The sequence below is a fragment of the Mesoplodon densirostris genome, chromosome X (genome assembly GCF_025265405.1).
Source record: "Mesoplodon densirostris isolate mMesDen1 chromosome X, mMesDen1 primary haplotype, whole genome shotgun sequence".
Taxonomy (NCBI): Eukaryota; Metazoa; Chordata; class Mammalia; order Artiodactyla; family Ziphiidae; genus Mesoplodon; species Mesoplodon densirostris.
Window position 1 is genome coordinate 105583638 of NC_082681.1, and position 26824 is coordinate 105610461.

Sequence of the window (26824 nt, forward strand, 5' to 3'; positions counted from 1 at the left end):
TGTTTCTCGTGAAAGCAACATTGCATTTGGAACTTTCTTAAAAAACCTTTATGTCCAAAGTCATTATTTTAGATGTCCCTCTTTTTAACATTTTATAATAGTGTAGAATATAAATCTATTATTCTTCACTGTCAGATACAAAAGAATCTACATTTAAATGTCTTACCACTTATCCCTGCTATCGCAGAAAAGAACACTGGTGAAAAATGACATAGGTTTAGATGATTTGAGGCTGAGATGAGAGGTGAGAGCAGCATTAATTCCACTGGGAGAGCACATAATGACTCTGCCTTTTGGAAAATTCACAGAAAGAGGTTGAATCACACCACCATCAAGAAGCCTTGTTGGGGAAATCTGGACACTGAAAATTGAATCCCTGTTTAAAATTAAAAGAAAAAATTAGCTCAAAACACATACAAGTAATTGGATTTAAATGTGGTTTCCTCTGTTTTTTGAATCATTAGAAAAATTAAAACAATAAATATTTACAATAATATGCCCAACTACTAAAGATATTTTTCTATCATCTCTCATTTTCTGGTCACAATATAAGTAAAATTGATAATATGTTGATTTAACCAAGAACTACATGAGGTGATCAAAAGTTCCTTTTGACCTGTCAGGATTAAAATAACAGGGTTGGGCTTCCCTGGTGGCGCAGTGGTTGAGAGTCTGCCTGCCGATGCAGAGAACGTGGGTTCGTGCCCTGGTACGGGAAGATCCCACATGCCGCGGAGCGGCTGGGCCCGTGACCCATGGCCGCTGAGCCTGCGCATCCAGAGCCTGTGCTCCGCAACGGGAGAGGCCACAACGAGAGGCCCACGTACCACAAAAAAAATAATAAAATAAATAAATTAAAATAAAATAAAATAACAGGGTTAAAATGCCTAAGTGCAATGTGTTTTTAACCACAGCCATGCTAAAAGCATTGTCCTTAAATATGTCCTAACAAAAATTTACTAGAAATTACTGCTTTAACAGCTAAAGCTTTAATGCATGTAGACTAAATATTAACAAATGCATATACACATATTTTTCTTTAATTTGGGTACAATTAAGCACTTGTACACATATATCATGAATATTTTTTCAATCATTACTATCAAAAAAATTCTACCAAATGTTTGCATATTTCATTATATACTATAATTTATTTAGCCAATCTAAAATGTTTGTGATTTTTAGTAGCATAGTATGTAGTACTCACCTGAGGTGAGTACTACATACTATGCTACTAAATTAATACTTGGTAAATTTTAGTTGTCAATAAATATTTCACCATATTACTTTGTTTTATTATATATATAGGTTCCTATAGCAAATAAGAAGTGCTATCAAATGGGAATCATATTTCCTTAGTACTTTAATTAGAATGAAGATTATTCAGCTAATTAACTAGAAAAAAAGTAAAGAAAGCTCTCAACTTGAATTAGTTAAACTCATATGGTTCACTGGATAAAACATGAAAAAGCAGTTTATAAATCAGGTTTGAATCCAATTCTGTTGCTAATTAACTGTCATCAGATAAGTCATTAATGCTATTGACTTTATTGTATATATAATGAGAATAGGTTACATCATCTCTACAGTCACTTTTACACGCTCATTTCATTATACCATGTTTTGTAAGACTCAGCTTTTAACTTGAGGTATTTTTAAAATTTATACCATTATACATTAATTTAAAAGCTGAAAGATTAAAAGATTAATTCATATATGAGACGTTTCTTGACCAAAAAAAAGTACTTTCTAGTACAATGTAATTCAAGTCATGTCTATTTCCTATTTAAGCAACAAAGTTTAGTGTCTACTTACAAGATAGGGTCTTGGAAAAACTGTGAATCCCAAAGTTGTAAAGTTAAGGCTGAGGAACTACACTCTCTCACAAAATGGCATTTAAAGCAAGCCCCCGAGGTATAAGTAAGCACTCATCATATCTTGCAGGCCAAATGTTAGAAACTAAAGGCTGTTCTATGCTCCTCAACTTGGACAATTTTCATTTATTTCCAACCATTACATCACACACAGAACTCATTTTCTCTGAATCTCAGAATGCTTAACTATAAAGTAAGGTATTGAGCTAGAGAAGCTCTGAGGTGGGTCCAAGATCTGGTAGTTTATGAAAATAATGCTAATAGGCAATTCACATCAGTATACAAATCCTCACAATTTATATAATTTTAAGATGTACACCAGCCACTCTTTACATCTATTTCTTTGTATATATAGACAGGCGTATATTTCTAAATAAAGATTTGTTTCACTTTCCTTTTTTGTCATTTTATATAAAGGATATCAATATATGTAGTCTTCCTTAACTTTTTATTAATCTCAATATTTTGTTTTCTAAGATTCATAATACAGTTGTCTCATTAGTTGAAGTTCCTCCACTTCACAGCTATAGAAATATTCACGTACACATATATCACAAATTATTTACCCCTTTACCTGTCACTGGACATCTGTGCAGTTCCCAGATTTTGCTATTCTGAATAATGCAACTATGACTAATTTCAAACATACCTTGTAGTACACATGTGCACTTTATTTTAAGTATAGTTGATTTATAATGTTATATTCAATGTTATATTCAGTGATTCAATATTAAAGTTATTATAAAATATTGGCTATTTACAATAGCCAGGTCATGGAAGCAACCTAAATGTCCACTGACAGACGAATGGAAAAGGAGGATGTGGTACATATATACAATGGAATATTACTCAGCCATAAAAAGGAACGAAATTGGGTCATTTGTAGAGACATGGATGGACCTAGAGACTGTCATACAGAGTGAAGTAAGTCACAAGAGAAAAACAAATATCGTATATTAATGCATATATGTGGAATCTAGAAAAATGGTAAAGATGAAGTGGTTCGCAAGGCAGAACTAGAGACACAGATGTAGAGAACAAACGTATGGACACCAAGGGGGGAAAGCGGGGTGGGGGTGGTGTTGGTGGGATGAATTGGGAGATTGGGATTGACATATATACACTAATATGTATAAAACAGATAACTAATAAGAACCTGCTGTATAAAAAAAAGAAATTCAAAAAACAGTTATATATAGCAAGAATAACTACAATCCTGCAGCCTGTGGAACGAAAACCACATTCACAGAAAGACAGACAAAATGAAAAGGCAGAGGACTATATACCAGATGAAACAATAAAATAAAACCCCAGAAAAACAGCTAAATGAAGTGGAAATAGGCAACCTTCCAGAAAAAGAATTCAGAATAATGATAGTAAAGATGATCCAGGACCTTGGAAAAAGAATGGAGGCAAATATTGAGAAGATGCAAGAAATGTTTAACAAAGACCTGGAAGAATTAAAGAACAAACAAACAGAGATGAACAATACAATAACTGAAATGAAAAATACACTAGAAGAAATCAATAGCAGAATAACTGAGGCAGGAGAACATATAAGTGACCTGGAACACAGAATGGTAGAAATCACTGCCATGGATCAGAATAAAGAAAAAAGAATGAAAAAAGGAAGAGAGCTTAAGACACCTCTGGGACAACATTAAATGCATGACATTTGCATTACAGGGGTCCCAGAAGGAGAAGAGAGAGAGAAAGGACCTGAGAAAATATTTGAAGAGATTACAGTTGAAAACTTTCCTAACATGGGAAAGGAAATAGCCATCCAAGTCCAGGAAGTGCAGAGAGTCCCAGGCAGAATAAACTCAAGGAGAAACACACCGAGACATATAGTAATCAAATTGACAAAACTTAAAGACAAAGAAAAATTATTAAAAGAAACAAGGAAAAATGACAAATAACATACAAAGGAACTCCCATAAGGTTAACAGCTGATTTCTCAGCAGAAACTCTACAAGGCAGAAGGGAGTGGCATGATATATTTAAAATGATGAAAGGGAAGAACATAAAACCAAGATTACTCTACTTGGTGAGGATCTCATTCAGAATTGATAGAGAAATCAAAAGCTTTACAGAAAAGCAAAAGCTAAGAGAATTCAGCACCACCAAACAAGCTCTACAACAAATGCTAAAGGCAATTCTCTAAGTGGGAAACACAAGAGGAGAAAAGGACCTACAAAAACAAACCCAAAACAACTAAGAAAATGGTATAGGAAAATACATATCAATAATTACCTTAAATGTGAGTGGATTAAATGCTCCAACCGAAACACACAGATTGCCTGAACGGATACAAAAACAAGACTTGTATATATGCTGTCTACATGAGACGCACTTCACATCTAGGGACACATACAGACTGAAAGTGAGGGGATGGAAAAACATATTCCATGCAATTGGAAATCAAAAGAAAGCTGGAGTAGCAATACTCATATCAGATAAAACAGACTTTAAAATAAAAACTGTTACAAGAGATAAGGAAGGACACTGCATAATGATAAAGGGATCAATCCAAGAAGAAGATATAACAATTATAAATATATATGCACCCAACATAGGAGCACCTCAGTACATAAGGCAAATACTAACAGCTACAAAAGAGGAAACTGACAGTAACACAGTAATAGTGGGGGACTTTAACACCTCACTTACACCAATGGATAGATCATCCAGACAGAAAATTAATAAGGAAACAAAAGCTTTAAATGACACAATAGACCTGATAGATTTAATTGATATTTATAGCACATTCCATCTGAAAACTGCAGATTACACTTTCTGCTCAAGTGCATACAGAACATTCTCCAGGATAGATCACATCTTGGGTCACAAATGAAGCCTCAGTAAATTTAAGAAAATTGAAATCATATCGAGCATCTTTTCCGACCACAACAGTATGAGATTAGAAATAAATTACATGGAAAAAAATGAAAAAGAAAACAAACACATGGAGGCTAAACAACACATTACTAAATAATCAAGAGAACACTGAAGAAATCAAAAAGGAAGTTAAAAAACACCTACAGACACATGACAATGAAAACATGACGATCCAAAACCTATGGGATGCAGCAAAAGCAGTTCTAACAGGGAAGTTTATAGCAATACAATCTTACCTCAAGAAAAAAGAAAAATATCAAATAAACAATCTAACCTTCGATTGTTAGAGAATCTAAGAGAACTAGAGAAAGAAGAACAAACAAAACCCAAAGCTAGTAGACGTAAAGAAATCATAAAGATTAGAGCAGAAATAAATGAAAAAAAAAAAAAAACAGTTATAAAATATTGGATATCTTCCCTGTGTTGTATAATATATCCTTGTAGCTTATTTATTTTATACATAGTAGTTTGTACCTCTTAATCCCCTTCCCCTATCTTGAGCCTCCCCCTACTTGTCTCCCCTCTGGTAACCACTCTGTGTCTATGAATCTGTTTCCCTTTTGTTATATTCATTCATTTTATTTCTTAGATTCCACATATAAATGAAAACATACAGTATTTGTCTTTCTCTGTCTGACTTACTTCACTAAGCATAATACCTTCCAGGTCCATCCATGTTGTTGCAAATGGCAGAATTTCATTCTTTTTTATGGCTGGATAATATTTCATTCAATATGTAGAATATATACATATCTTCTTTATCCATTCTTTTGTTTTTGTTTTTGCGGCACGCAGGCCTCTCACTGTTGTGGCCTCTCCCGTTGCGGAGCACAGGCTCTGGACACGCAGGCTCAGCAGCCATGGCTCGCGGGCTTAGCCGCTCTGCGGCATGTGGGATCCTCCCGGACCAGGGCACGAACCCGTGTCCCCTGCATTGGCAGGCGGACTCTCAACCACTGCGCCACCAGGGAAGCCCTCATTTGTTGATGGACACTTAAATTGCTTCCATACACTGGCTATTGTAAATAATGCTGCTATGAATACTGGGGTGCATTAATCTTTTTGAATTAGTGTTTTTATTTTCTTTGTATATATACTCAGGACTGGAATTGCTGGATCATATGATAGCTCTATTTTTAATCTTTTGAGGAACCACCATGCTGTTTGCCACAGTGGCTGCACCAATATACATTCCCACCAACAGTGAATTAAGGTTCCCTTTTCTCCACGTCCTCGTCAACATTTATTACTTGTTGTCTTTTTGACAACTGCCATTCTGATAGGTGTGAGGTGATATCTCATTGTGGTTTTGATTTGCATTTCCCTGATGAGTTTTTCTTGTATATACTGTGAAGTGTAAATGTTGGGCTATGAAATATGCCGATGTTACACTTTACATAGTATTATCCAGTGTGGTCCTACTCACTGACACCGTGACTAGTAACCTGATTTATTAATGTTTGCCTACCTAGGACAAGCAAAATGTTATCTTATTGCAGCCACTAATTTTTACTTCCAAGTTTACAAACAGGTCAATTATATGTTTTCATGTGTTTATTTTCTGTTTTATCTGTGAAACAGTGATTGAAACTTTTTGTCAACATTTCTGTTGAGTTACTTGATATTTTTCTGATTAATCTGTATCAGTTATTTTATTGTTAGCATGATTTTAAGGCTTAAGAAATCTTTCTCTACCCACAGACATTAAAATTGTTTTAAATTTTTTTTTTGCCTATATTCAAATTGGCTATCTTTTTTTAAATTTATTTATTTATTTTTGGCTGCATCAGGTCTTCGTTGCTGCGTGCGGGCTTTCTCTAGTTGTGGTGAGTGGGGGCTACTCTTCATTGCGGTGCACGGGCTTCTCATTGCGGTGGCTTCTTGTTGCGGAGCATAGGCTCTAGGCGCACGGGCTTCAGTAGTTGTGGTATGCAGGCTCAGTAGTTGTGGCTCATGGGCTCTTCAGTAGTTGTGGTGAACAGGCCTAGTTGCTCCATGGCATGTGGGATCTTCCTGGACCAGGGCTTGAACCCGTGTCCCCTGCACTGGCAGGTGGATTCTTAACCACTGTGCCACCAAGGAAGTCCTCTAATTTTTTACATTTGACCTTTGACATTTAAGCCTTCAATCCATGTGTAATGAATTTTCGTGTATTAAGACAGGAATCCAGTTTGAAATATTCCATAGAATCGATTATTCCAGCACCATTTATTGAATAGTAATCTCTTTGCTCCATAGATCTATACTACCTTTGTCATATATTCAGTAACCATCCACGTGTGGGCCTTTTTCAAGTCTATTCTACTCCTTTGCACATTTTCTCTATCACTGCACCGCTATCACATTGATTTATTAGTCTTGATATTTAGGAAGCCAAGCCCTTCTCACCTTATTCTTTTCCTTCAGGGGTGGCTTGGCTACTCCTGACCCTTGATTTTTTCATATAAAATATAGAATTTTATCTGTCAATCTCTATGAAAAAATTTATTTGAATTTTTATTTCAGTTATATGAAATATCTAAATTGATTTGTAGAAAACTGTCCTTTTTACAATATTAAGTATCCCAATTCATGAATATGTGTAATTCTTCATTTATTTATGAGTTCTTTGACTTAAATTTTATAATTTTCTCCACACAGTTCCATACAATTCTTCCTATTATCTTTAATTGTTAATGTTTTTATGATTAGTAGTTTTACAGTTGCATGTTCTAAATGTTGTAAGCTGAAATGCTATTGAATTTTAAATACTGGACTTACATTTGTCTATCTTGATAAATCATCTTCATAGTTTTAAATATCTACATATACATTCTTTTAATTTCCTATACAGAAATTCAGATTCCGACATACACCAAAGTTTAAGAACCACTGATCTAGAGAAGATTTGCTTGCTTCTGCTGAAAGACAGAAGGACTTACTCACGTGGAACCATTTTAGCCTCTTCCAGATTAATCCAGGAATCAGAGATTAAGTTTTCCTATCTTGAAGTTGTCCCAACTTAAGAATAAGCTTGCATTTGGCATGTTATTACAGTTCACCACTCCTACTCTAGTTTCCGCTTATAAGAATGTATTCTTCTGGTTTGGTTTGATCTGATACCCTTTAGAGACCTCCCACTCTTCTCAGCAGCCCAGCAGTTTTATATATATATATATATATTTTTAATACATACATACATATATACACACACACACACACGCAAAACACAAGCTCTATTTGTTCTGTAATGTGAGGGTTCATAATATATCTAGGCCAATACAGTCCTGGGATTTGCGCTGTTCATAAATTTAAAAAAAAATGAAAACAGGGCTTCCCTGGTGGCGCAGTGGTTGAGAGTCCGCCTGCCGATGCAGGGGACACGGGTTCATGCCCCGGTCTGGGAAAATCCCACATGCCGCGGAGCGGCTGGGCCCGTGAGCCATGGCCGTTGGGCCTGCGCGTCCGGAGCCTGTGCTCCGCAACGGGAGAGGCCACAACAGTGAGAGACCCACATACCGCAAAAAAAAAAAAAAAAAAAAAAATGAAAACAGATTGCATTCTCTATAGTGTGTGCACATGATAGGCAGAATTCTGTGATGGCCACCAAGAGTCCTGTTCCTTAGTGTACAAACTGCATAGTTCCCACTCCTTGGGTGGCAGGATCTGTAAATATGATGAGACATCACTTTGGTGATTAAGTTATGCTATATGGCAATAGTAAAGGAACTTTCCATAGGTAATGAAGGTCCCTAGTCAATGGAATTTGAGTAAGCAAAGGGAGATAATCAGGGCCAGATCCAATTTAATCATGTGAGAGAGAAAAGTCAGAGAGATGGTGTACTTCTGGCTTTGAATGAGTTAAATGCCATGTTGTGAGGAAGGGACCACATGTCTAGGACGTGAGGGTGGCCTCTAAGAGCTGAGAGTTGTCCGAGCCAACAGCCAGCAAAAAAATGATGTCTGAGTCCTACAACTACAAGGATTAGTTCTGCCAACAACCAGAGAGCATGGAGGAGAACTAAGCCTCAGATGAGACTGCTGCTATAGCCCACACCTTGAGCTCTGCCTACTGAGACCTTGAGCAGTGGACACTACACTAACCTGGACTCCTGACCCACCCACCACCTACCCCCCCAAATAAACTGGGAGAACAAATTCATGTTTTAAGGCACTAAGTCTGTGGTAATTTGTCATACAGCAAAAGAAAACTATACACTGAATTTTTAAGCTTGCTTCTCATACCACAAAAAGAGATATTCCAAAAATTTTTACCAGAAAATTAAACGACTAATGGTGAGACAATTAAATGGGCTTTTGGGGGGTATTTTTAATTTAAATGTACAGTTAAATATTTCAGTAGTTCACTCCAACTATAGAAGCAAGTCAGACATTGTTCATGACTCATATAACACAGACAGAAAGAAAAAAGCACCTAAAGAAAATGTGGTCAATTCACATTAGGCAACTACCTGAAATAGTTTTGAGGTAAAATGTTGACATCCAGCATAGTTGTTACATCCAAAGGAACAGGATTAAAAAATATGAAAGGAGGGTCAAACAATAACTTCGGTAATTTTACCTCTCCAACCAGACATAACATTCGATAGCAAACTGGATTATCATTTAAATATATAGGAATATCAGCTGTGTATTTTCTAGGCTGCTCTAATGAAAGAAGAACATATTTTAAGTATTTTAGATTAGTTCACACACACCAAAAAACATTTACATAATTTAAACCTTACTAAATATTAAGATGTACTATGAAGTTACGGCTCAATGGAGCAGAACAGATTACCCAGAAACTGGATTTATCCTGCCAAGGAACTTAAGACTTGTAATGAGGTGTCATTGATATAAAAATCTTTTAAAGTGCACTCTGTCTAGAAATAGAGTACGTCTCCTTACAGTAGATTTTCATTATTATGGGAAAATACATATACCTTGGGGAAACAGTACAATAGGACTTCTCTTTATCATTTATTCAACAGGACTTCTTTTTTAAATTGTTTTCCATGACTTAACAGGAGCTGCCCATCCCTTTAGTATATGCAGCATGAAGATGAGGTCAAATAACTGCCATAAAGATCTCAGGGAATACTGAGAAATGGATATGCTGAGAGGAAAGGAATATGCTTTCTTGCAGATTTTTAGGTTTATGTAAGGCTGTCAGGGTCGACTGGCCAATTTCACCTGGTAGGAAAAGACAGGAAATTGCCACATGGCAACTCACAGGAGGAAAGGCAGTTTGTGTAGGAGAAAAAGGCTCAGCACAGAAGCAGCAGGCTGCTCTTGGACAACAGGTGCCATCAGAGCCAGTTGCCAATGCCTTTTAAGACCCAAATCCCCAAACATAAGTCTCATAGGCAGAAAAATGTGATCTCATGAGTATGAATTCAAGGTTATATTTTAGAAATCAAAAACTTACTGAATTCTGAGTTTTGAATGGATTGCTTTGAGATTATTCCTGGGTTTTAGAAGTGTTAAAGGTTTCTGGGATAATGGAGAAGGGGGTTCCTTGCGTAACCTAAGACTACTGGGGATTCAGTAACACATGTTTTTAAACTCAGGTATGCCTTCTCTCTCATCTGAGATGTAAGTTATATAAAGGTGTTATGTTTAATTTTTTTTTTAAGAGTTAGGATGAGATCCTAAGGAAGGAACTTATAGGTTTGACTGCTTGGGCTCAGCCCCATACTGAAGGAAAAGGCAAATGGAAATGTTTCTTATTTCCTTCTAGATGATTCAGTCCATTTCATCTGGATATAAATGTTGATAAGGACATAAAGGAGAAGCTCTGTATAGAAATACAGGGGGTGGTTTTAGCTGGACTACCTTTTATACTATTTCTTTTAGGACCAGACACATTAGAAACTAAGAAGAAATACAAACAAATATATAATGAAACCTAATAATTTTTATAAAGTAAACTTCAGAATGCAGGGAATATCTGATGTTTTCTATCATCTTTTCAGAGTTCTAAACAGAGGTAATAAAAGATGAAACATTTAAAAAATCTACTAATCACAGTATCCTATGTACTGTCTTTCACACATAAATCGAAAGTGCATATACAAGGCCAGGCTAAGAGATATGCTGGACATAGATTTAATGCAATACCATGCTAACAGAATATTATGGAGAAAGCGAACACACACAGCTCAATGAACTCTCTAAAAAGCTTAAAAGCAGTAATAGGTTCTTAACCTGCCTTTTCTATTGTTAACATAGCTAGCCGCGGATATTTTATTAGATTGCCACATGTGTAAAACATAGTAGTGTCCGAGAGATCCCAATGCAAGTGATTTACTGAGGGAGTGCTCTCAGGAGGAACCTGTGGGTAAAGGAGGGAAGCAGAACAGGGAAGGGCAAGAAGCTATGAGAAGCTGTAGTTTTAGAATCCAGATTCAACCTGATTCCACAGGGAGCTCTGGGATGTCAGACAGAGCAGGGGGAGGGGGTGGGAGGGAGTGGGTTGGGTCACCTGAGGTAGTAGTGGTGGTTAGACTTAATCTCCTTGGTATCTCTTCATGAGGTATCTTCCTCCAGCCAAGGGCAATCCCCTGGAGAAAGGGACAAACATAACCTGCCAGGAACCAACACCCACAACTGAGAGAGGGATGGAAAAGCCCAGTAATGGGAATCTGAATAGGCCCAAATAGCATATACAAGAGCCTGTAATCCTAACACTGCTTCATAAGTAAGAATAATTAGGAAGAAAAACAGGTAAGTTACTATAACACCCTTTTAAGTAGAAAAACAGTCTGGAAATGACATTTGGTATGCTTTAGTTATAGTATATAAACTATAAAGGTACTTAAGCAGATGCTTTCAATTAGAGACAAATAGTAGTATAGACTTCCTCAAAGACAGAAAAAAAAGTGCATAGATGTTTTTACAAGCACCTTCCTGCTGTTCCTTTGCTCCTGTCTGCTTTAAAAAGCTAGTTGCCATACCTTCACTTACTAAAGCTCATTATCTGAAAAATTCTATGTTTTAATGTAGCACGGATTCTCATGTTGAGAATCTTCTAAGATATGGGCATCCTGGGTGTCAGGCTCAGGAAACATTGAGGGTATTTACATAACTAAGAACAATCTTATCCAAGGGGAGTGAGAGTCTAGCCACACAAATTAGATTCAAGAACAGAGGTTAAGATTCAGAAGGGATTGATGATTTGCCTACATACCAGTGTGGATAACAGATACTATCACAGCCCTGCCTCTATCCCTGTTGCAGTCCAAGGAAGAGCAATAAAGGGGGAGTGAAAACTAAAACCCACCTCACTCAAACGCTTGAAAGCCCTGACAGTATAAAGGAGCCCTGCTTGGTTAGCAGTATAACAGGGTCTACCCAAAGTGGAGATAAAATATATTTGCCCCACTTTAAGTGATACTGATGGCAAAGGTTCCATCTACAAGGCAAAGAAAATAGGAGACATAAAAGCCCTGACCATGGTTTGAAATAAAAGGCTTATACCACAGTCAGATTACAAGAAGAGAAAATGGCAGAACAGAAGTGTAATCAATCACCAATGCCTGCTAGAATAAAACGGCAGATGCTACAGGATAGCACAAAGAACAAGGACAAGATCTCACTAGGTGTGATTAAAAGAAATCTTAAGTCATTTAGAGACCCACATCTCTCAAGAGGCTGGGAAAAGTAAACAAGTTGCTTTCTGTGCTGCTTATTACGCTGTCCTTCCAAAGCCCTGTGACCTGAGGGTGAGAAGTTATGTTAATAAGATCACTGGAATCATGGTTTGCACATAAGTGGGGGGTGTGTAAAAAAGTTAGAAAATGGATCAGATTTAGGATAAAGGGATTCGTTCTGGGGCCAGGGGTGGACAGAAAAACAGACTTTCAGTCAGAAATCAAAATGCTACCATTGTAACTTGTCCAAAAGGAGACTAACTTGTCCTAACAGTTTTCTGATTTAAAAAAAAAAAAGACTAGAGGAATTTTTTAGTTATTTGAAATGTATAGATGCAGAGAGATACCTCTTATCCCCATATTTAAAAAAAATTATTGTGATAAGAACACTTAATACGAGATCTACCATTTTAAAAGATTTTAGGGGTATATTACAGTATTTTTATATGTAGACACAATGTTGTACAGCAGATTGCTAGAACTTATTCGTCTTGCATAACTGAAACTTTATACCCACTGATTAGCAACTCTCCATTTCCCCCTTCCCTAGCCCCTGAAAAGCACCATTCTTTTCCTTGTTTCTATTAGTTTGACTAATTTAATATCTCACATAAGTAGAATCACATAGTATTTGTCTTTCTGTGACTGGCTTATTTCACTTAGCACAGTGTTCTCAAGATTCAAACATGTCACACATTACAGGGTTTCCTTTTTTTTTTTTTGGCTGTGCCCTGCAGCATGTGGGATCTTAGTTCCCCCAACATGGATCCAACACACAACCTCTGCAGTGGAAGCGTGGAGTCTTAACCACTAGACAGACAGGGAAGTCCCCTTTTTTAATGATGAATAATATTCCATTGTAAGGATATACCATATCTTCTTTGTCCATTCATCCATCAATGACATGCCCCAACACATGCACAGAATCCCTCAGCAAAGTATGGGCAACTTATTGATTTAAAGCATTTAAGGAAATCACTGTTTAATCATTAGATGAGCACTAAATTGAGAGTTCAGTGGACACATAAGGAAAAGAATACAAATCTTACAGAATTAGTTCTGTAATGTCATTAAACAAACAAACAGTAACAATAATAACAACAAACCAAAAATTGCAACAACTACTGAGTGGAAGTGAAGTTCTCATTTCCATGGTAGCCATATTACATTACTTATAATGCCCCACTTTCAAAAATAAAATTTTGAGACACACGAAAGACCAACAGTGAATGATCTATACACAGGAAAAAAGACTGTCAGTAGAACCTGTCCCTGAGAAAGTTCAAACATTGCACATACACACACACACATTTATATATAAATATATATTATACATAAATTGCGGAGTTGATGTACAGTAAATGAAATGAAAAATTCATTCAACATGGTTTCACCAGTAGATCTAAACTGACTAAAGAAAGAATCAGCCAACATGAAAAAAATGTCAGTTGAGTTCCTCCAGTGTGAGGAACAGAAGAAAACTGAACAGAGCCTCAAAGATCTATAGGACAACACCAAGTAAACCAATATACACAAAACAAGAATCCCAGAGATAGAGAAAGAGAGGGCAGAAAGACTATTTGAAGAAATAATGGCCAAAACCATAAAAAATTTGATGAAAACCATTAACCGAAACATGTAAAAATTTCAATGAATTGCATGTAACAAATTCAAAGAGATCTACTCTCAGACATATTTGTCAAATGGCCAAAAACCAAAGGAAAGAGCCTTCAAAGCAGAAAAAGAAAAGTGACTCATTATATATATGGGATCTTCAATAATGTGAACAGCTGACTTATCAAAAACCATGAAGGCCTGAATGCAGTATGAAGACATATTTAAAGTACTGAAAGAAAAAGACTGTCAACCAAGAATTCTATATCCAACAAAATTATCCTTCAGAAATCAGGAAGGAATTAGGACATTCCCAGATAAACAAAAACTGATAGACTTCATCACCAGCAGACCTTTTCTAGAAGAAATACTAAAGGAAGCCCGTGAAACTGAAATAAAAGGATACTAGACAGTAAACTGGATCACAGAAAAAAATAAAGAAGTAAAGGTAAATATATGAGTAAATATAAATGATAATATAAAAGTAGTTTTGTTTTTATTTTCCTTGATTACCTGATTTTTTTAAAATGCATACTTATTTCACTTAGCATAATGCCCTCCAAGTCCATCCATGGTGCTGCAAATGGCAAAATTTCTTTTCTTTTTATGGCTGAGTAGTATTCCATTATATATATATATATATATATATATATATATATATATATATATATATATATATATATATACACACACCACATCTTTATCCATTCATCTGTTGATGAACATTTAGGGTGCTTCCATATCTTGGCAATTGTAAATAATGCTGCTACAAACATTTGGGTGCATGTATCTTTTCGAATTAGTGTTTTTTATTTTTTTCGCATGTATACCCAGGAGTAGAACTGCTGGGTCATATGGCAGTTCTGTTTTTAGTTTTTTGAGAAACCTCCATACTGTCTTCCACAGTGGCTGCAGCAACATGGATGTACTTCAAGGGCATTATGCTAAGTTATATAAGTCAGATGGAGAAAGACAAATACTGTATGGTATCATTCATATGTGGAATCTGAAAAAAAAATACAACGGGGCCTCCCTGGTGGCGCAGTGGTTGAGAGTCCGCCTGCCGATGCAGGGGATACGGGTTCGTGCCCCGGTCTGGGAGGATCCCATATGCCGCGGAGCAGCTGGGCCCGTGAGCCATGGCCGCTGGGCCTACGCGTCCGGAGCCTGTGCTCCGCAACAGGAGAGGCCACAACAGTGAGAGGCCCGCATACCGAAAAAAAAAAAAAAAAAAAAATACAACGAATTAGTGAATATAACAAAAAAGAAGCAGACTCCCAGATACAGAGACAAACTAGTGGTTACCAGTGGTGAGGGGGGCAGGGGCAATATAGGAGTAGGGGATTAAAAAGTACAAATTATTAGGTATAAAATAAGCTACAAGGATATATTGTACAGTATGGGGAATATAGCCAATATTTTATAATAACTATAAATGGTGTATACCTTTAAAAATTGTGAATCATTATATTATATGCCTGTAACTTATATAATATTGTACAACTAAACTTCAATAAAAGGAAAAAAACCCTTAAAACTACACAGAAAAAAAGTAAAAGAAAGTAGTATAAAACTGTGTTGATGGGATTATATTGTGCAAAGATGTAATTTGCATGACAATAATAGTACAAAGGAAGGGGATGCTATATTGGAGCAAAGTTTTTGCATACTGTTGAAATGAACTTGGTATTATTCTCAATTACATTTAAAAAAGTAACATGTTACTAGTATTTTCCAGGGAAGTCACTAAGAAAATACCTCAGAATTTTATTATGAAAGAAACAACAAGGGAAGTTAAATGTAAGCAAAAAGACAGATGTAAATCTTTCCTTAACTTCATTAGTAATTAATCAGTAAATATAAAATAATTCAGTACAGCAATGAAAAGGCTGAGATAAGTAAAATAAACTTTAAAAAATAATCCAAATTCATGTAATCTACAGGAGACACGTTTAGATTCAGAAACACAATTCAGTTGAAAGTAAAAGGATAGAGAAAGGATATACAGGCAAATAATAACTAAACAAGAGCTGTGGTGGCTATGATAAATTTAGAAAAACATAAATATTAAGAAAAAAATTGCTACTATAGATAAATAAGGACATTATATGTACGGATAAGAGGACAAATCATAAAAAAGATATAACAATTTTAATCAAATATTCACTTAACAGAGCCACAAAGTACATGACGAAAACCTGGCAGAACTGAAAGCACAAACAAATAATTAAATAATAACCCTATAAAGCTTCAATACTCCACTCCCAATTGTGGGTAAGTCAAGTAGGTAGAATCACTAAAGAAATAACAGACTTAAACAATACTGTAAATGAACTAGACCGAACACACATCTATGGAACATTCCACCCAACAAGAGCAAAATACATACACTTCTCAAGGGCATGTGGAACATTCTCCTGGGTAGACCATACTTTATTGTGTAAGGTAAGCCTCAATATATTAAAAATGACGGAAACCATACAAAGTATGTTCTGCAACAACAATGGAATAAAAATAGAAATCAATAATAAAGTGAAATTTTGGAAATTCTCAAATACGTGAAAATTAAACAACACACTCCCAAAAAACGAATTCTTAAGAAATGGCAGGAGGAGCTTCAAGATGGCGGAACAGTAAGATGCGGAGATCACTTTCCTTCCCACAGATACCTCAGAAATACATCTACATGTGGAACTCTCCTATAGAACACCTACTGAACGCTGGCAGAAGACCGAAGACCTCAGACCTCCCAAAAGGCAAGAAACTTCCCACATCCTGGGTAGGGCAAAAGAAAAAAGAATAAACAGAGACAAAAGGATAGGGATGGGACCTGCACCAGTGGGAGGGAGCCGTGAAGGAGGAAAGGTATCCACACACTAGGAAGCCCCTTCGCGGGCGGAGACTGCGGGTGGCAGAGGGGGGAAGCTTTGGAGCCGTGGAGGAAAGCACAGCAACAGGGGTGCAAAGGGCAAACCGGAGAGATTTCCGCACAGAGGATCGGTGCCGACCGGCACTCACCAGCCCGAGAGGCTTGTCTGCTCACCCGCCGGCGTGGGCGGGGCTGGGAGCTGAGGCTCGGGCTTCGGTCGGATCGCAGGGAGAGGACTGGGGTTGGCTGCGTGAACACAGCCTGAAGGGGCTAGTGCGCCATGGCTAGACGGGAGGGAGTCCAGGAAAAAGTCGGGAGCTGCTGAAGAGGCAAGAGACTTCTTGCCTCTTTCTTTCCTGGTGCGCGAGGAGAGGGGATTAAGAGCGCTGCTTAAAGGAGCTCCAGAGACGGTGCGAGCCGCAGCTATCAGCGCGGACCCCAGAGGCGGGCATGATACGCTAAGGCCGATGCTGCCACCACGAAGAAGCCTGTGTGCAAGCACAGGTCACTCTCCACACCTCCCCTCCCGGGAGCCTGGGCAGCCCGCCACTGCCAGGGTCCCGTAATCCAGGGACAACTTAGCCGGGAGAACACACGGCGCGCCTCAGGCTGGTGCAACGTCACACCGGTCTCTGCCACCGCAGGCTCGCCCCGCATCCGTACCCCTCCCTCCCGCCAGCTTGAGTGAGCCAGAGCCCCTGAATCAGCTGCTCCTTTAACCCCAGCCTGAAGCAACTTTAGCCACTGGGGACAGACACCAAAAACAACGGGAACTATAAACCTGCAGCCTGCGAAAAGGAGACCCCAATAACAGTAAGTTAAGCAAAATGAGAAGACAGAAAAACACAGAGCAGATGAAGGAACAAGATAAAAACCCACCAGACCTAATAAATGAAGAGGAAATAGGCAGTCTACCAGAAAAAGAATTCAGAATAATGATAGTAAAGATGATCCAAAATCTTGGAAATAGAGAAAATACAAGAAACGTTTAACAAGGACCTACAAGAACTAAAGAGCAAACAAACAATGATGAACAACGCAATAAATGAAATTAAACGTTTTCTAGAAGGGATCAATAGCAGAATAACTGAGGCAGAAGAACGGATAAGTGACCTGGAAGATAAAATAGTGGAAATAACTGCTTCAGAGCAGAAGAAAGAAAAAAGAATGAAAAGAACTGAGGACAGTCTCAGAGACCTCTGGGACAACATTAAACGCACCAACATTCGAATTATAGGGGTCCCAGAAGAAGAAGAGAAAGAGACTGAGAAAATATTTGAATAGATTATAGTTGAAAACTTCCCTAATATGGGAAAGGAAATTGTTAATCAAGTCCAGGAAGCACAGAGTCCCATACGGGATAAATCCAAGGAGAAACATGCCAAGACACATATTAATCAAACTGTCAAAAATTAAATACAAAGAAAACATATTAAAAGCAGCAAGGGAGGGCTTCCCTGGTGGCGCAGTGGTTGAGAGTCCGCCTGCCGATGTAGGGGACGCGGGTTCATGCCCTGGTCCGGGAGGATCCCACATGCCGCGGAGCGGCTGGGCCCGTGAGCCATGGCTGCTGAGCCTGTGCATCCGGAGCCTGTGCTCCACAACGGGAGAGGCCACAACAGTGAGAGGCCCACATACCGCAAAAAAAAAAAAAAAAAAAAAAAGCAGCAAGGGAAAAACAACAAATAACACACAAGGGAATCTCCACAAGGCTAACAGCTGATCTTTCAGCAGAAACTCTGCAAGCCAGAAGGGAGTGGCAAGACATATTTAAAGTGATGAAGGAGAAAAACCTACAACCAAGATTATTCTACCCAGCAAGGATCTCATTCAGATTTGATGGAGAAATTAAAACCTTCACAGACAAGCAAAAGCTAAGAGAGTTCAGCACCACCAAACCAGCTTTACAACAAATGCTAAAGGAACTTCTCTAGGCAGGAATCACAAAAGAAGAAAAAGACCTACAATAACAAACCCAAAACAAATAAGAAAATGGGAATAGGAATATACATATTGATACTTACCTTAAATGTAAATGTATTAAATTGCTCCCACCAAAAGACACAGACTGGCTGAATGGATACAAAAACAAGACCCATATATATGCTGTCTACAAGAGACCCACTTTAGACCTAGGGACACATACAGACTGAAAGTGAGGGGATGGAAAAACATACTCCATGAAAATGGAAATCAAAAGAAAGCTGGAGAAGCAATTCTCATATCAAACAAAATAGACTTTAAAATAAAGACTATTACAAGAGACAAGGACACTACATAATGATCAAGGGATCAATCCAAGAAGAAGATATAACAATTGTAAATATTTATGCACCCAACATAGGAGCACCTCAATACATAAGGCAAATACTAACAGCCATAAAAGGGGAAATTGACAGTAACACAATCATAGTAGGGGACTTTAACACCCCACTTTCACCAATGGACAGATCATCCAAAATGAAAATAAATAAGGAAACACAAGCTTTAAATGACACATTAAAGAAGATGAACTTAATTGATATTTATAAGACATTCCATGCAAAAACAACAGAATACACTTTCTTCTCAAGTGCTCATGGAACATTCTCCAGGATAGATCATATCTTGGGTCACAAATCAAGCCTTAGTAAATTTAAGAAAATTGCAATCGTATCAAGTATCTTTTCCGACAAAAACGCTATGAGACTAGATACCAATTACAGGAAAAAATCTGTACAAAATACAGACACATGGAGGCTAAACAATACACTACTAAATAACTAAGAGATGACTGAAGAAATGAAAGAGGAAATCAAAAAATACCTAGAAGCAAATGACAATGAAAACAAAACCTATGGGATGCAGCAAAAGCAGTTCTAAGAGGGAAGCTTATAGCAATACAATCCTACCTCAAGAAACAAGAAACATCTCAAATAAACAATCTAACCTTATACCTAAAGCAATTAGAGAAAGAAGAACAAAAACCCACAAAGTTAGCAGAAGGAAAAGAAATCATAAAGATCAGATGAGAAATAAATGAAAAAGAAATGAAGGAAATGACAGAAAAGATCAATAAATCTAAAAGCTGGTTCTTTGAGAAGATAAACATAATAGATAAACCATTAGCCAGACTCATCAAATAAAGAAGGGAGAAGACTCAACTCAATAGAATTAGAAATGAAAAAGGAGAAGTAACAACTGACACTGCAGAAATACAAAGGATCATGAGAGATTACTACAAGAAACTCTATGCCAATAAAATGGACAACCTGGAAGAAATGGACAAATTCTTACAAACGCACAACCTGGGGAGAATGAACCAGGAAGACATAGAAAATATGAACAGACCAATCAAAGCACTGAAATTGAAACTGTGATTAAAAATCTTCCAACAAACAAAAGTCCAGGATCAGATGGCTTCACAGGCGAATTCTATCAAACATATAGAGAAGAGCTAACACCTATCCTTCTGAAACTCGCCCAAAATATAGCAGAGGGAGGAACACTCCCAAACTCATTTTACAAGGCACCATCACCCTGATACCAAAACCAGACAAGGATGTCACAAAGAAAGAAAACTACAGCCCAGTATCACTGATGAACATAGATGCAAAAATCCTCAACAAAATACTAGCAAACAGAATCCAACAGCACATTAAAAGGATCATACACCATGATCAAGTGGGGTTTATTCCAGGAATGCAAGGATTCTTCAATATACGCAAATCAATCAATGTGATACACCATATTAACAAAATGAAGGAGAAAAACCATATGCTTCTCTCAATCGATGCAGAGAAAGCTTTTGACAAAATTCAACACCCATTTATGATAAAAACCCTGCAGAAAGTAGGCATAGAGGGAACTTTCCTCAACATAGTAAAGGCCATATATGCCAAATGCACAGCCAACATCGTCCTCAATGGTGAAAAACTGAAACCTATCCACTAAGATAAGGAACAAGACAAGGTTGCCCACTGTCACCACTATTATTCAACATAGTTTTGGAAGTCTTCGCCACAGTAATCAGAGAAGGCAAAGAAATAAAAGGAATCCAAATTGGAAAAGAATAAGTAAAGCCACCACTGTTTGCAAGTGACATGATACTCTACATAGAGAATCCTAAAGATGCTACCAGAAAACTACTAGAGCTAATCAATGAATTTGGTAAAGTAGCAGGATACAAAATAAATGCACAGAAATCTCTGGCATTCCTATACACTAATGATGAAAAATCTGAAAGTGAAATTAAGAAAACACTACCATTTACCATTGCAACAAAAAGAATAAAATATCTAGAAATAAACCTACCTAAGAAGACAAAAGACCTGTATGCAGAAAATTATAAGACACTGATGAAAGAAATTAAAGATGATACAAATAGATGAAGAGATATACCATGTTCTTGGATTGGAAGAATCAACATTGTGAAAATGACTCTACTACCCAAAGCAATCTACAGATTCAATGCAATCCCTATCAAACTACCACTGGCATTTTTCACAGAACTAGAACAAAAAATTTCACAATTTGTATGGAAACACAAAAGATCTGAAATAGCCAAAGCAATCTTCGGAACGAAAAATGGAGCTGAAGGAATCAGGCTCCTGGACTTCAGACTATACTACAAAGCTACAGTAATCAAGACAGGATGGTACTGGCTCAAAAACAGAAATAAAGATCAATGGAACAGGATAGAAAGCCCAGAGATAAACCCACGCACATATGGTCACCTTATCTTTGATAAAGGAGACAAGAATATACAGTGGAGAAAAGACAGCCTCTTCAATAAGTGGTGCTGGGAAAACTGGACAGGTACATGCAAAAAGTATGAAATTACAACACTCCCTAACACCATACATAAAAATAAACTCAAAATGGATTAAAGACCTAAATGTAAGGCAAGACACTATCAAACTCTTAGAGGAAAACATAGGCAGAACACTCTATGACATAAATCACAGCAAGATCCTTTATGAACCACCTCCTAGAGAAATGGAAATAAAAACAAAAATAAACAAATGGGACAGAATGAAACTTAAAAACGTTTGCACAGCAAAGGAAACCATAAACTAGACCAAAAGACAACCCTCAGAATGGGAGAACATCTTTGCAAATGTAGCAACTGAGAAAGGGTTAATCTCCAAAACTTACAAGCAGCTCATGCAGCTCACTGTCAAAAAAACAAACAACCCAATGTAAAAATGGGCAGAAGACCTAAATAGACATTTCTCCAAAGAAGATATACAGATTGCCAACATAACACTGAAAGAATGCTCAACATCATTAATCATTAGAGAAATGCCAATCAAAACTACAATGAGATATCATCTCACACTGGTCAGAATGGCCATCATCAAAAAATCTAGAAACAATAAATGCTGGAGAGGGTGTGGAGAAAAGAGAACCCTCTTGCACTGTTGGTGGGAATGTAAATTGATACAGCCACTATGAAGAACAGTATGGAGGTTCCTTAAAAATCTAAAAATAGAACTACCATATGACCCAGCAATCCCACTACTGGGCATATACCCTGAGAAAACCATAATTCAAAAAGAGTCATGTACCAAAATGTTCATTGCAGCTCTGTTTTAAATAGCCAGGGTATGGAAGCAACCTAACTGTCCATCAACAGATGAATGGATAAAGAAGATTTGGCACATATATACAATGGAATATTACTCAGCCATAAAAAGAAACGAAATTGAGTTATTTGTAGTGAGGTGGATGGACCTAGAGTCTGTCATACAGAGTGAAGTAAGTCAGAAAGAGAAAAATAAATACTGTATTCTAACATATATATATGGAATCTAAGAAAAAAAAAAAAAAGTCATGAAGAACCTAGGGGCAAAACAGGAATAAAGACACAGACCTACTAGAGAATGGACTTGAGGATATGTACTGGGGGAAGGGTAAGCTGTGACAAAGTGAGAGAGTGGCATGGACATATATACACTACCAAATGTAAAACAGATAGCTAGAGGGAAGCAGCCGCATAGCACAGGGAGATCAGCTCGGTGCTTTGTGACCACCTAGAGGGGTGGGATAGAGAGGGTGGGAGGGAGGGAGACACAAGAGGGAAGAGATATGGGAACATATGTATATGTATAACTGATTCACTTTGTTATAAAGCAGAAACTAACACACCATTGTAAAGCAATTATACTCCAATAAAGGTGTTAAAAAAATCCAATAAAAATCAAAACAGAACACACTGCAAAGACAGATGATCACAAATAACAGCAAAAGTACACATTACTCAACCACGAACATTCTTCTAAAATTATAAACTTTTTGATCTGATTCAGATTTGTACCTTAGATATCTATACTTGTTTTAAAGTGGAAACTATAAAGAATTCATATATGCGAAGTAGAGGAATGGTCATTGGGAAGCATGCATAAAATCTAAGCCAGAAAATTATACATACCACATTGATCCTTTTCAGTCACTATCTCAATTAGTGATTTAATCCCAATAATTTTGTGTCCATTTTTCTGATGACAGCCAGGTATTTAGGGAGCTTACCAAACAGAAATTTGTTTGACTCTCAAACAAATTTGTTTGACTCTGAAATTTGACTCTCAAAAGTCTGAATCCAAAGACTGTTCAGACTCCCATAGAATACATCATGATGAAACAAAGTAGTCGGCCATTTTTACCAATTAAAAATAGCTTCCAATTATCATTAATACTATAAACACATTTATGACATATTAAATGCTAAAGTATAAGAGCATAACAAAAAAGCAGAATACTATAATGTGCACGTGTTATTCCTCAAATATTATAGTACAGTATATTATAGTATATAATATACTATGTGTATAGTATATTATAGTATAATCAAGCCTTTGCTGATGCAGCTTCCATCTAGTTGTGGACTTAAAGAAAGCCTATCCAGAATTATTGGATGACTGCTGGAAAGCCTACATTCTCAATGAGAAAAGTCATAACAATCTGAAAGATGAAGCTTTTGTAGTGGATATTTGAGTGAGGTTCAGCAATTCAAATGATACCTATTGCTAGGCATATCACCCACTAGACCAATGTAACCAGGCCCAATGCCTTTGTTCAAACTGGTGAGAATGAAGCAATCTCTTTTTTTTTTTTTTTTTTTTGCTGTACGCGGGCCTCTCACTGCTGTGGCCTCTCCCGTTGCGGAGCACAGGCTCCGGACACACAGGCCCCGCGGCCATGGCTCGCGGGCCCAGCCGCTCCGCGGCATGTGGGATCCTCCGGGATCGGGGCATGAACCCGTGTCCCCTGCATCGGCAGGCGGACTCTCAACCACTGCGCCACCAGGGAGGCCCAGCAATCTCTTTTTCAACAGATCTGCACATGAGAGAATGGAAGCCTTTTTTAAATGACCACATGACTCTGATAATGATTTAGCAGATTTGAAAAATAAGAAAGAAACCAGGTAATCTTTAGAGCACCTGGTTCCAGCCATGCCTAAAGACAGGAAATTTATTCCTAGGTTTTTGCATTAGATGAGTCAAATAAATTAACTTTTACAGTTAAGATAGTCTGAATTGTGAGAGGATCCTTAAGTCCTTCAAAACATTAAATTTAAGAATCTCTCATTGGGCTTCCCTGGTGGCACAGTGATTGAGAGTCTGCCTGCCGATGCAGGGGACACGGGTTCGTGCCCCGGTCCGGGAAGATCCCACATGCCACAGAGAAGCTAGGCCCATGAGCCATGGCCACTGAGCTTGCGCGTCCGGAGCCTGTGCTCTGCACAGCAGAGGCCACAACAGTGAGAGGCCAACGTACCGCAAAAAAAAAAAAAAAAAAAAAAAAAAAAAGAATCTCTCATTAATAAGAACTGTTTAACCATGGAATGGATAAATGTAACAAATTGCTATTGGAAGCAAATGCCATAAAATAAATAAATTTGCTCTTGGGAGCAAATCCCAGATGATTTAAGGACAAACAATGTAAGACAGCAGGAAGAGCTCAGATAAAATATTTGTCATGATAATAGAAGCAAAAGAAAATACAAAAATATTTTTGAAAGAAAAGCAATGGGTGGGAGGAAGAAATAGATCAAAAATGATTATTTTCCCCCACATTTAGTATTAAACACTTCATCTTTGTATCTGAAAAGAATAGAACTAAAAGGGAAAAATACAAGGAGTAAACACGATAGCTGCCAGATTAGTGAAACTTCCCATCAAAACGATGAAAATGTGTGCCATTCTAATATTATGTAAAAAGTATTAAAATATAATCAACCTGTAGGCTACCTCCAGATGGAGAGAACAGAAATGAATACATTGTACAATGTTTTCTCTCTTGCTCCCAAGCCCCTTGCTCAGTAGTTGTGGGTTCTCAGAATAATACCATTGAGGACACACTGTTGACCAGCAAACGTCAGAGTGAAGAAAAAAAAAAAAAAAGAAATGGCAAAGTAAATTTTTAAATATAATTGTAGATTAAAAGGAAAACAAAACATATCAAAATTTATGGGATGCACCTAAAGCAGTGCTCAGAGTGAAATTTATAGCTATAAATGTCTCCATCTAAAAGATATTTCAAATCAATACCTAACACCTTGCACCATAAGAGACAAGGGGGAAAAATTACAGCCAAACAAAGTAGAATAGAGAAGATAATAAATATTAGAACAGAAATTAATTAAAGTATAGGAAAAAATTAAGAAAATCAAAAGTTGGTCTTTGAAAACATTATCAAATTTTAAAAACCGTTAGCAAGAATGACCAAGAAAGAAAAAAGAGAGAAGATTCAAATTACAAAAGTCATGAATAAAAAAAAGGGAAAATAATACTAACTTTTCAGAAATTTAATAGAAGGATTATAAGGAAACACAATGTACAGCTGTATACAAACAAATTAGATAACCTAGATGAAATGTGCAAATTTCTAGAAAGACACAAATTACTTAAACTGACTCAAGAAGAAATATAAAATCTGAATAGACATAGAAAGGGATCGAAGTAGGAATCAAAAGACTTCCCACATAGAACAGCCAAAACACAAACAACTTCATTGGTGAAATGTACTAAACATTTCATGAAGAATTAATATTAATCTTCACAAAAACAGAAATGGAGGGAATACTTCACAAGCCATTCTCTAAGACCAGGTTAAGAGAAATAAACAACTCTGTTTATGGTCAACTGCATTTCAACAAGGTACCAAGATAATTTAGTGGGGAAAAGATATTCTTGTTCTTTATATAATGATGCATATAAAATGACACCTTGGGCTTCCCTGGTGGCGCAGTGGTTGAGAGTCCGCCTGCCGATGCAGGGGACACGGGTTCGTGCCCCGATCCCGGAAGATCCCACATGCCGCGGAGCGGCTGGGCCCGCGAGCCATGGCCACGGAGCCTGTGTTTCCGGAGCCTGTGCTCCGCAACGGGAGAGGCCACAGCAGTGAGAGGCCCGCGTACAGCAAAAAAAAAAAAAAAAAAAAACAAAAAAAAACAAAAAAAAATGACACCTTAATTACTGTAAAAGCATGTTATTCTTTGAAGGGAAAAACTCAATTACATGCCGTTTTCTAGAAACTGGAAAAAATAATCTACAGTTCATTTAGAAAAGCAAATATGCAAGAATTGCCAAAAATGTTTGAAATATATGTTTAGTGAAAGAAAATTTGCCATACCAATTATTAAAAGGTACAAAAAACTTTTTGTAATTAAAAAAAAAAAACAGAAAAGTGGAAATATAGATAAACAGACATCCTGGCCAGCTTTCCCCAAAGCAAGCAATCCAAGGGGAAAAGTCAGATGCTGCAGTGCCTTTTCTGATCTAGCCTTAGAAGTCACACACCATCACATCCATAATATCCCATGGGTCATATATTAGCTCTATTTGATGTGGGAGGGGACTATATAACAGCATGAATACCAGGAGGTAAGGATCACTGGGTGTCATTTATAATGACAGTTACCACAAAATTTTAGTAAGAAATTTCTTAAAACT

The 26824-nt window shown here is 37.2% G+C and overlaps 1 protein-coding gene across 1 annotated transcript in view; it reads right to left on the reverse strand.

Annotated features, from left to right (window-relative positions):
- The window catches only part of CFAP47 (cilia and flagella associated protein 47), a 299411-nt gene that overhangs the window by 213759 nt on the left and 58828 nt on the right, over positions 1-26824 (reverse strand). The window contains 2 exon segments of the mRNA XM_060086541.1: positions 167-376; positions 9224-9419. Coding sequence (XP_059942524.1) covers positions 167-376; positions 9224-9419 — 406 coding nt within the window.